The following is a 12,538-nucleotide window of genomic DNA, read 5'->3' on the forward strand; positions in this document are numbered from 1 at the left end:
TCGAGACTGATACAGAACTGACAATGCAGATTAGTGGGAAGAGGATGGAATAACAAATGATGCTGGGAAAACTGACCATATGGAAAAAAAAGAAATTGGATTTGACTTTGTATCACTCATAAAATAGATTCCAAATGGATCAGAGCCTTAAATATGAAAGGCAGTGTTCCTAAATCTTTGAAGAAGATGTAGGAGAATATTGATATGATTTAAGACACAAAAATTCCAAATCATAAGAAAAGTTTGTTAAATTTGACCACAGTTACTATTAAGAAAACCTGATCATTGAAAGATACTGTACTATCTTTCTAGAGAACAGGGAAAGACATGCCAAAAATTTGAGAGAAGGTATTTGTGGCCCATTTAAGAATAAAGATTGTTATTCAGAATATGCTAAGAATGCAACTAACTTAGAAAAATGGACAAACACATAAGCAATCAGTTCACAAAAAAGAAAAACCTTGAGTTTGGTAAACATTCTACCTCATTAGTAAAAATAAAGTGATTTGCAGGTATAAAGTTTCACAGTAATATGTGAGAGCCAGCATGAAGGAAAAGTCATACAGCTATTTTGCTAAAACAATTTGGTATTATCCAGTAAAATGGAAGGTATGCAAATTCTGTGGCCCACCCAATTTGCTACTACATGTTTATATGCTTTCGGAAGTTCTTGCAAATGTGTACCAAAAGACATATTCAAACATGCGTAACAATATTGTTCATAAGAATTGGCAGAAAAAAGTGAATTAATCCTAGTCATACCTTTCCACATAATGTTGAGCAAACAAAAACGACAATTTGCAGAATATTGAATACTGTTCATTACCATGAATATAAACTTAAAAAGCAAGCAAAATTAATGTATTTTGTTTAGAGATACTTTTGTGAATAGGTAGGAGAAAAGATAGGGGCTACAACTAGAAATGAGGCATAGAGAGGGCTTCACAAGTACCAATTTTATTTTTGAGGCTTGATGATAGGAACATGGGTGTCTTTTTCCTTCTTTTTCTATGTGACTTACGTATATAATTTTTTATAAATTAAATATATTAAAATAGGAATGGTTAAGTAGCTTAGTTGAAAGTTAAGAATGAGGGGAACCACAAAAAAATTTAGGGGGCTTATAATACTTAATATTTAGTAAGGGGAGGAAAGTCAACACCACGAGACATTTACATCAATAAGGAGATTCCTTAGGTCACTGGACTCCTCCAAGAAATCATTTTCTGCTGAGGCTGTAATCATGTGTTGTCTTTGTCCCCTTTGCCTTTCCCTGGGCCCTCAATGTTAGTGGCTCTTTCCCGATACCTGTGGATGTGAAGCTGGGCTAGACCCCTACCACCATGTCTGATTTATTTCCTGACGGAGTCTGAGAGTACATTAAGCATTCACTTTTAGCGTTGGAACCCAGAATTGTAAAATAAGGTTAAAGGCATGATTAAAGCCAGAATTCATTAAATGGAAAGTCATTAAAAGGAAAGTGAATGCTTGCACTACATTATCAAGAGTGTCTTATACAAGAGCATTAGATACAGAGCAATGAGGTAATTATTCCATGCTGTCACATTGTTTAGTTCTAAATTGGGGCAGGAGAGAATTCTGGAGTGGATTCAAGCTTGTATTTATCATGCATACAGATATAATTTCTTGGTAAACTCATCATTTTCATTTTTCCTGAACAAATTATTTGCAGTAACTTTTAATCCCCAATAAATAATTTTGACCATGAAATATTATTGAATTGCACTAATTAAAGGGTGAACATTCCCGGTAAATCACTATGGAAAATTTTAATGAACAAGCCAAATGAATGAGAAATCAATACTTATTGATTGTTTTCTGGCATATCATTAGAGCCAAAATCTGTTCTCTTACTCAAAAAGCAAAGCACCTAAATTGCCTGTCTAGTTTTGTGCAAGTTTTGCATCTGTCTTTGTGTAAGTCATTAAGACTTTTGTTGCCAAAATCAAGGAGGCATTCAGAAGGAGGTATTCAGTTGCAAAATGACAACTCTCCTTGGTTCCTATTTCTCACTGCCTTTTTGTAGGTTCACAGAAGTCACCAGACCTTACAGTCCTACTGCGTATGCATTAGTATTAGAAGATGTATAAAGTTGTTTTCATAGAAAACAAGCTATTATTTCTGAATGAGCTTAAGCTTAGTAGTTCTCTGTCTACTTTAGGAAAACCGGACTGCTTTATATTTGGACTTTTAAATTTTGTTTGCTTGGAATCCAACTATAAGGTAGATTATGATCTGGAAGTAAAGACAATTTTATTTTTTTTAGAGATTTTATTTGAGAGAGGAATGAGAGCATGAGAGCAGAGGGATGGGGCAGAGGGGGACGAAAAGGGAGACAGAATCCCAAGCAGACTCCACAGGGCCCGATGCCCGGCTGGATCCCAAGACACTGAGATCATGACCTGAGCCAAAACCAGGAGCCAGAGGCTCAACTGACCAAGCCGCCCAAGCGCCCTGGAAGTAAAGACAATTTTAATCTGAAATGTTTGATATAGTTCCTTTTCGAGGAAATTTTCCAAGATAGCTGTATTCTGAAGTGTTTCTTACATTTTATAGATAATCCTTGGGTTCACCATGAAATTCTAATTATACAGATTGGGAGATGCTGCATAGTTCTGTTAATTGACTAAAAAGAACAGGCTGGGAAATCAGGATGGGAGGATACAAAAGAAGAATGTTGCACGAGTGGTTTCTAAATGTAGTGCATGTTGGCAGGCGCCTATAAATTTTTCAGGGTGGACCACAGATTTCACTGTGCACGCCATCTACCAGCCAAGATGAAAAATACGATCAATCATGGTGTCACAGTCTCTTTAAAATTAAAACCAAGCAATAAACAGCTGTTTCTGCAATTAGGACCAGAAAATTATCTTGTGTGTATGGCTCTGAGTAATATTCTAACCATATTGTTTCAGTAGTTATGAGATCCTTGAGGTTTTTTCTATGAACGCAGGACACTAATAGCAAGTTATGACTGAATCCCACTGGACATGAAATAACGTTCTACTTCAGTACTTTACACTAATTATGTCTGAGAACCTACAGGAAATGCCATGTGTTGGGAAACTTAAGAAACATAGAACTTAGAACTTAGGTACACGGAAAACTCTGTTGTCTGTGAGTTTTGTGATGACAGTAAAGGCCTTAAGACTACCCAAAAAGTCATTTGGATATTTGTTTTGGTTTCACAATTAATGTTTTATTAATTCAAGCTACATTATCAAAGACCTAGTTTTAAAATTTATTTGCAAGTCATTGTTAAGGGATCTCAGAATGATATTTAGTTCCTATTTACAAACTTAGCTAATTAGCACCTACAAACATTTTAAATTGCTTTTGTAAATTTGTTATGTTTGACTTCCTTATTAAATACTACTTTTAGTGACTGGCGGTCTTTGCAAGTACTTAAGAAGTTCTTGTGCATCTGTTATTTATACTTACAAGTAGTGTAGCCTTTGAGCTTTCTTAACCCTTCTAATGCTTTATGTACATAATTAAGTCTTTCCATAGTTAAAAGATACTTTCCCATTAAGGAAGCCAACAACTGTTATTTCAAGTGACTGAGGTTATTTCCTATCAAAGGCATAAGCTCTGAATTCTTCTTATAGTAATCAAAGAAACTGTTATATCATGATAAATCATTTGGGGGAGGGTTGCATACTTAACATACTAATGTTAAGTGGGATTACTAATATCCAGAGATTTTCGTAGGCAGCCCTGAAGGACAACAACACAGAAGCTTGTTTACTGTTGTCTTGGCAGGGACGTTATAATATCAAGAAGGGGACATTTACACAATTGTTTACTGTTGTCAGGGATGCTGTAATATCAAGAAGAGGACATTTACACATCCCACCTTCCTAGACCCAGCTTATGTATGTGACCTCATGGTCCTACTCGCAGAAGTCTGCAGTTCCCAACCAGTTTGCCCATTTGATTAGATTTTATAATTCTCTGAATTTAAGGACTTTTCTATCAGATTCTAAAGATGTTTGACAGTGAAGGAAACCTAAGATACTCAATGCCTTTCCCTGCTGTCTAACTGTGAATTATCCTTTCATGTTCTCGGAATCAACAACTCTTACAAGTGTTGCAAATGATACTGATGGAATTTAGGAACCCTCACATAGTTTTTTTTCTGCTTTGCAGCCCTTATCTCCAGGGGCAGGTCTGGTGGCATTACTAAAGAGTCAGGGGCAACAGAGTCTGACCTCTCTGCCCTCTTGAGAATAGGAGGTGGGTTGACCATAAGCTGAAGATGGCTACATTGGGCATCAGATGGCACCTGGAGAGGCATTACACACCAAAACAGACAACCAAATTATGTTTCAAAGACCACACAGATAGTTTTGAGGTTGCATTTATTGACAAAGTGGTTAAAAAAAAAAAAAAGGTGGGGGGAATTCTTCAATATTTTTCAAACATTAACCAATGAAATGTATAGTTCATACAACAATAATCTCAGACCTACTAAAGAGATTAGGGAACAGCAACCATCTTCTGCTTGTTCTGAAACGGTAAGGAATCAGCTTCCTAAAATTTCAGAAACACTATTTGGGGTATAAAATGTGTGCACTCTTAGACAACCATAAGGAAAGCAACTAAATGAATAGAGTTCAGGGTGAGAGTCGCCTGCGGGTGTGTTCTTAAGTAAAGTGCCGTCATGAGAGGAGATGAAGTCGTGTAACTTGCTCTCAAATTACCGCATCCGATTCAGTACATCTTTGCCGGGCCATGCTGAAACGAAGTATTGACTGGAAGCTAAGCCATAGGGCCCTGATCAAGCCAGATCATCTGGTCGTCAGGAGAGCAGCAAAGCAGGCCTACAGGCTCCACAGACGTAATTGGAAGAGCAGCCCTTTCACCTGGGGCAGGCTGATAGTCACATGGATTTTGACAAAGTTTCCCAGACTAATAACAAGATCTGGGCATTCCGAGTCCTAAAACACCAGAGCTCTCGGATTAGAGTGGAATTAAGATGTCTGTAAAAGAAAATGTACTGAATGTGCGGGTTGTTTTTCTTAGTTTTGTTTTGTTTTTACTAATTTTACATATATAAGTAATATATAAACACACGAAAAATACATATAATACAAAAAAATTAACATTACAAATAGGTTTAAAGTACCTGTTGGCCAAGATCTCCAAATCTGATACCTTCTTTGGAGGTCCCTACCATCGTCAGGACGATGTTAAATCACATGCACCTATTTATCCTCAATTATAAATTATAAAATTATAAAAATATTTAAAATGAAGTACATGTGGTTCTGCAGCTTGCTTTCGTCATGTGAGACTATCTTGCTAACCTTTCCATGTCAGTAAGTGCACGCATTGAGTGCTTCCGTAACCGTCGCTCTTCCAAGCATTGCATATCTATGAATGCATTTGGTCCTCGCAGCTATGTTACCACTCTCAGTGCTATGTTACCATCGTGCCCATTTGCAGTTGCGGATGCTAAGAGACAGAGAGGTTAGAGAAATTGCTCAATTTAGTGACTGGAGCCGCCGATCTGGATTCTGTTTGAGGGAGACTTAACTGCAGATCACTGTCATGGTAACTGTTTTTCACCACCTCTCTGAGATACATAAACCTACCTCTGAACGCAGGGCATAGCAACCTCCAAACCCGCAGGCCCATCTTGTGCGAAGGTGCAGTGGCTATGAGTGATCGGCGGCTACTGTTCAAATTTTAAATTGCCACCAAGTGGCTCATGCTCAGCACCATAGTTGATAACAGCATAAGTGAGATCATAGAGGCAGGACTGTTTTTGAGGAGAATAATACCCTTAAGAATGCAGAGCAGCCCCCATGTCATGCTGTCCCATTCCCCCCTTCCCTGGCCATCTCTGTCTGATCTGCGGGCAGCGTTCCATTTACGTCAAAAATAATGTCAACCTGGTGAAAAAACGGAATGACTCACAGCCTTACTAGAGGGAACTTATTGCTGTGTGATAGGATATATAACATCCTAATTTCACAGAACATTTTTCATAACAGCTGCTAAAATCATAATCGAATCCATTAAATTTTTTTCAAGGATGCAATTCGAAACAATATTGAAGCTGATCTTAAAAGGCAGGTACACTGAGGTCGAGTCCCACCCACGCAGCACCGCTCTGTCATGAGTCACTTCATATCTTTGCTGTTTGTCTGTCTGTATTTGTTAACCCACTCGAGTCTGCCCATCTTTTGTATTTCTAGCTGCATTTGAGTCAGAGTTAGGCTCCCCCCACCACCCTGCCGCCCAGAGACTGGAGGGTCTGAACAAAAGGAATAGAGAAGGAAAGGAGAAATGAAAAGGAAATTTCCCTCTGATTCTTATGGACAACAGAACACAACAGCTGGAGAGAAGGGGTAGAGGAAGAACCCAGGTCTTGGCTTTATGAAAGCAGTGTTAGGTTATTGATTAAGGTCTCTGTTGAGAGTGAATGACAGTGAGAGAACATGGCCACCTAAGCCCTTTCATTCAGTAGTGTATGACTTAGCCATGTGGAGCTGGTTGGATTTCTTCTGCCACATTGTCATCCTCAAAACTGACAGCTAATTTTTTTTAAAAAGATTTTATTTATTTATTTGACAGAGAGAGAGAGAAAGACAGCGACAGAGGGAACACAAGCGGGGGGAGCAGCAGAGGGAGAGGGAGAAGCAGGCTTCCCACAGAGCAGGGAGCCCAATGCAGGGCTCAATCCTAGGACCAAGCCGAAGGCAGATGCTTAAAGACTGAGCCACTCAGGAGCCCTGCCAGCTAAGTTTTTGATGTAAGAATTTTACTCCTTGGATAAATATGAAACCAAATAAAATCCCTCAGATTTCTTTCTAAGATACTATATACTTCTGGAGATTTGCAAAGTTAGAACCTGACCTGTATTTTTGTTTGGAACATAAAGTAAGACTAAAACAAAGACTCTATGACAGCACAAGGTTACTTGTGAAGTTTACTTTCAGAGTTGAGAATGACCTTCCAGAAGGCTGATAAGCACTTTTTTTTTTTTTTTTAAGATTTTATTTGTTTATTTGAGAGAGAGAGAGAGAGAGCAAGCAGGGGGAGGACCAGAAGGAGAGGGAAAAGCAGACTCTGTGCTGATTACAGAGCCTGGCACAGGGCTGGATCCCAGGACCCTGAGATCATGACCTGAGGTGAAATCAAGAGTCTGATGATTAACTGACTGAGCCACCCAGGCGCCCCAAGAGAACAGGCTTCTGAGGACTGAGCTCTATCCTGTCTCATCCACAGATTAGCTGTGTGATGCAGTTAGTAAACAAGTTAGTAATCTTCTTTGAGGCTTGTTTTTCCTAACTGGAAAGGAAAGCGGAGATTGAATCCCTAAGGTTCTTTTGAGCTGCAATATTCTGATTCTTGAACAACATGATAGAAAAAGATAGCTTCTGGTTACCCAACCACGTAAGTCCTATACACAGTTTCCTTCTCTCGCTCACACATCCTCTAACACTCCTGAGGGCGATGTAGCTTGCTAGCTCCAGACTTCCTGCTGTTGAAGTGAAAGTTCTCCACTCCACTCCATTTTTCTGGCTCTTTACTTAAAAAACATTCATTCTTGGAATGGAATATATAAATTGCTGAATGGTAATTCATGAAGCACTGCTAAAAGCCTCGTGTTCTGGTCCTCAAAAATCCTTGATTGGATGCAGTGTGTTGTTGGCCACTTGGACAGTGGACTTAAGGCGCTGCTTTTCCAGCTGACTTCATTTTTGATAGATGTAATTCCGTATGCCTACCTAGTGCTAGCTGATAATAAAGCAGGTGTTCTAGACTGCTCTTTGGAAGTTGTTAGATATGAGTACCAGGCAAATTCATGAATAATAACAGCCGGAAGTCCCAGAATAATTCTCTGCCCTTGAAACCCTGCTAATAAGTAGCTCTCATGTTCCCTTACTTTATTTCTTCAGCGCCTAGTGGTGGAGTAGCTTCTGCAATTCTGGATGTTGGGTGCTACATTGGGTCCTCCGGGGCCAGGATTCTGTTGCAAAAGAAGCCATGTTAACAAAAGGAGAACAAGCTTCCTCCTTGAGTCTTCTTGTCACCCAGTAACCAACACTGTTACAAAGCAACCGATTAAGAAATCCGAGAATTTGGGCACCTGGGTGGCTCAGTTGGTTAAGCAACTGCCTTCGGCTCAGGTCATGATCCTGGAGTCCCAGGATCAAGTCCCACATCAGGCCCTCTGCTCATCAGGGAGCTGGCTTCTCCCTCTGCCCCTCGCCCCTTTCATGCTCTCTCTCTCTCTCTCTCAAATAAATAAAATCTTTAAAAAAAAAAAAAAGAAATCCGAGAATTAATTTTTTCTATAGTTTTCAACATGTCTTCCTTTTTATGCTTTCTTAACACATATGTGGAAGATAAGTAAGTATATTCTATAGGTAACCAATTGGAGAAATGTATTTCCTAGATTAGTCACATTATATGTGATTTTGCAATGAAAAACATTTGAACTGTAATGGCAGGAAAATTCTTTTTCTAGTAGCTTGTTCAATCCTAGCTCAATTTGGAGAGCACAGACTAGTAGCCTGGGAGTCAAAAAAACAAGAAAAATCATGGCAGCTCATCAACCAGCCATGCAGATGAGGGCGAGTTACTCAAGTTCTCTCAACTTCTGGAGAGGATAAAACATAACTTGGTGGCTCTGTCGCATGGGGTTGTGAGGAACACATGAGACGGTTGTGTGACTGCTTTGTGTTACAGAAGATACAGTCCACATACAAGATAGATAAACTGTGAAACGGGCTTGTATGACAGTCTGTCTAATTATATTATTGCTTTCATCTATGTGGTGTTCCCACATTTTATATGTAAACAAGAGCTTGTAAGGTTGATTATCTCCCAATTATCACAACTAATGAACTCTTAATCGGCAGCTGCAGGTTTAGATTTTATTGAAAGGAAGAAATTAAAGTGATCAAGGAGATTATTTTTCCTCCATTGACATGTAAACAATGAAGAGATGACTAATTAGAAAATATTTAGCTGTCCTTTATAAATACCTGAATAGTCTGACTTTTTTGAATATTCACTTTTCTTTCAAATACAGGAAATGAAGAGTCAGAATCTTTCGTAAATATTGTCACTCAGTGGATGTATCTCCTAGGGAAAATATGTTTAATATAATTTGTTAGAACCATATGCCAAATGCAAAGTTCCATAGGTAAGAGAAGCACAACCTGAGATGCTTCTTGTTCTGCTTTTTTGATATATTTAGAGCACACCTTCGTAATAACACTGTGAAAGAGTATTTTCTCCAGTAATGCTACTGTAAGAAATTGTTTTATTCCGTTAATATCAGTACACATTAATTTTCTGCAACTCAGTTATAAGCTTTATTTTTAATAATTTAAATCCAGAAGCACTTAATTAATTCTGTGAACATTATGACTTCATTTAGTGACTGCCATTCTAAAAAGATAAAGCAGGATTGATGATCAAACTACATTTTTTTAAGGAGCAGGATTCCAGATAAATTCAACCAAAGGAGAACTTTTCCTCAGCCAACGCCTACATAAATCAATGGGTAACCTTTCCTTCTCCCTTTTGGAATGGTAACTTGGAGTCCTGACTTGGACTCAGGGCCACAAAATTAAAGGTAGTGAGAGGCAGACCACAGAGGACCACGCTGGCTCTTTGAATGTAAGATTTTTTTGTTGCCTTGGTCACTTTTGGTGTTGGTTTCTTCCATTAGACTTTGTACATTTCTCCTAAAATCTCACAGACTTGTTTGTTACCCGTGGGATATCAGACAGGCTGGCATGATTGTCACCGATTTTTTTCCCGGTGTTAATGATAACCTTGAGAGTTTTGTTATCAGGGCCTGTGGTCTCTTTGACGATCCTCTCCAAAGGTTCCCTCACCGATTATTTTGCTTTATTCTTTCCTTAGACTTGAATGAGGCAGTCCCAGAGACAGAGCGCCTGGATTCAAAAGCACTGAAAACCCGAGCCCAGCTCTCTGTGAAGAACAGACGCCAGAGGCCCTCTAGGACAAGACTCTATGATAGTGTCAGTTCAACAGATGGGGAAGACAGTCTGGAGCGGAAGGTGAGCTGACTGATTTCTGACTTGCAGTGTCGAGCTGTCTCCTTGTTCCTACAGCTTTTTGAAGATGATTTTTCTGCAGCCAGATTCTATGCCCTAGATGGAAACAGCTGGAGTAGTTCACTGTTTTGTCTCCTAAATTCTTGCTCAACTCGATAAATTGTAATTCAGCTTATTTCTGTACTCATTCAATGAACTAACCCAAGACATTATCCCTATTGTCATATTTCGTGATGGTGTTTTTATATTCAGTTGTTGGTTTTACCTAGTGGGAAATAAGGAATGTACAAGTAATTGTTTCTATATGTCTTAGGTGTCTGTTTTAGCTACAATGGTAATATGCTGAATTGTTGTAAACTATGCAGTCTCATCTGTAAACCCACAAAAAAATTGGTTTTCAAGGGAAAATTTTTTACTAAAAATGTTTGGTCTGATTTCAAAGTAAGTATTCCTGGAGCTGATGCTCAGCGGCATAACCTCCTTTATAATCTCTTATACCAACAGCTGTCAAACAGTTTCTATAACCACACGCACATTTCCAAATCACTTCTGCCCAAGGGTTTGAGAACTTCTCCAGAATCAGATTCTGGTGCTCCATCCCTCACTCCAGTGGCTGGCAGTGTGCCCTTCTCATCTGACCACATAGCTGAATTTCCAGAGGGACCACTGAGCCCGGAAAAGGAGCCTTCCTCCCTTATTTGGGGAGACACTTCACTCTCCTCTCCTTCAAAATCTGACCATGATATGGAACAATCTCCATGCCACCATCAAGCCACCACCAAGAAAACACCACAAGAAAAAGGTACTGTTGATTTTTGTTGTTGTTTTGATTTTGTTTTGTCTATCTTCACTAACTCCTTGATTTGTACAATATAAGAACAGCTTTTTTGGTCATAGTCGTAAATCCTTTGTCTTCTCACACCTAATAATTAATATTGCTTTCTTTTTATGTTGTGGGATAAGAGCCCATGACTCTCCCATTTTATTTATTTATTTATTTGTTTGTTTGTTTAGTTTGTTTATTTATTTATCTTTTCCTACCAGGTTAGTATTTTTACTTCTTTTGCTGTCCACAAGTTTACTACTATTGAAGGAAATTCTTCAGGAGGCCTCCTAGAGATTTTGTAGAGTAGCAGCCCAGAGTTTCAGTGAACACTTAACATACTCACTTTGGAGGAAAAGAAGTGTATATAATATATATGTAAAAATATGTATGTATATAATATCTATAAAAATACATTACATATACACATGTACATATTTATACACATATGTGGTGTGTGTGTGTGTGTGTGTGTATGTGAAGATGAAAGCAATATAAGTTTTAAACCATTAATTGGTTTTTATTTAGAAGAAATTTTCACAGTAATGATGTATTACAGAAATTGTGACAGGAAAGCTATGATAAAGATAATACAGAGAGATTAATCACTTAAATTTTAAAATAAGCTCCTAGAATTAATACCAAAATTTCATAGTCATATCAATAGACTTTCATCACTTTAATTTACAGAAGAAATAAATTCTCATTCAACAAGTTAAATGATACAGAGATGTATAAAAATTAGGTTCATTCTTTTCCTACCATGTCTGATGTGTCTCTTTATAGTAACCTAGTAAAGTTGGTTATATTATCGGTCCCATCTGAAATACAAGTAAGTATATATTACGTGTATTTGCATGCATGCCCACGTGCGTGCGTGTGTGTGTGTGTGTGTGTGTGTGTGTAGATGTGAAGTAGAAAGTACTTTTTAGTATGCTTGTGCTTTGTTTTGTGTCCTTTTTTTTTTTCTACAAAAATGAATCCTACAAGTCACGTGACTCTGAAGTTTTGTTTTGTACATAATAATATTTTATGGACATCCCTCTAAGGCAATATACCCAAATTAAATGATACGAGACTCATATATAGTGAGCTTATAATGTAACTGAGACAACTATTCTGATATTGGTGGACATTTAGGCTATACTCTAGATTTCTTTTTGTATATTGCTTGTTTGCTTACCACTTTGAAAGAAGTTACAACAAGCATTTGTATATTTTTTAAATTTTTATTTATTTATTTGACAGAGAGAGAGAGACAGTGACAGAGGGAATACAAGCAGGGGGAGTGGGAGAATGAGAAGCAGGCTTTCTGCCAAGCAGGGAGCCCAGTGCAGGGCTGGATCCCAGGGCTCTGGCATCATGACCTGAGCCAAAGGCGGCAGACACTTTAAGGACTAAGCCACCCAGGTGCCTCAGCATTTGTATATTCTTGTATACTGGACACTTTTACTCTTTAGAATACATTTTCAAAAGTCGAATTGGTAGTCAGAGTATATTGTGCTGAAGAGAAAAATGTAGCTTTAAATTCCTTTATTATTAAAAATAAAGACTGAAAATAAATAAAATAAATATTCAAGCTAATAGGAACAGAACAACTAAAAGGTAGGGGAAAAAGTAGAAAATAGGAGCAGGTAAGAGATATAAG

At 38.2% G+C, this 12,538-nt stretch overlaps 1 protein-coding gene across 3 annotated transcripts in view; it reads left to right on the top strand.

Moving 5' to 3' along the window:
• LOC111147330 (protein phosphatase 1 regulatory subunit 9A) overlaps nucleotides 1-12,538 on the top strand; it is a 299,050-nt gene that overhangs the window by 258,013 nt on the left and 28,499 nt on the right. For 2 of the 3 annotated variants that reach the window (XM_022503322.1, XM_022503323.1), the window contains exon 11: nucleotides 9,913-10,070. In XM_022503322.1, coding sequence (XP_022359030.1) covers nucleotides 9,913-10,070 — 158 coding nt within the window. Of the gene's footprint in view, nucleotides 1-9,912; nucleotides 10,071-10,571; nucleotides 10,870-12,538 lie in introns of all 3 variants that reach the window. The other variant, XM_022503321.1, reaches the window with a different exon arrangement.

The sequence above is a fragment of the Enhydra lutris genome, unplaced genomic scaffold (assembly GCF_002288905.1).
Source record: "Enhydra lutris kenyoni isolate GAN:26980312 unplaced genomic scaffold, ASM228890v2 scaffoldscaffold16, whole genome shotgun sequence".
Classification (NCBI taxonomy): Eukaryota; Metazoa; Chordata; class Mammalia; order Carnivora; family Mustelidae; genus Enhydra; species Enhydra lutris.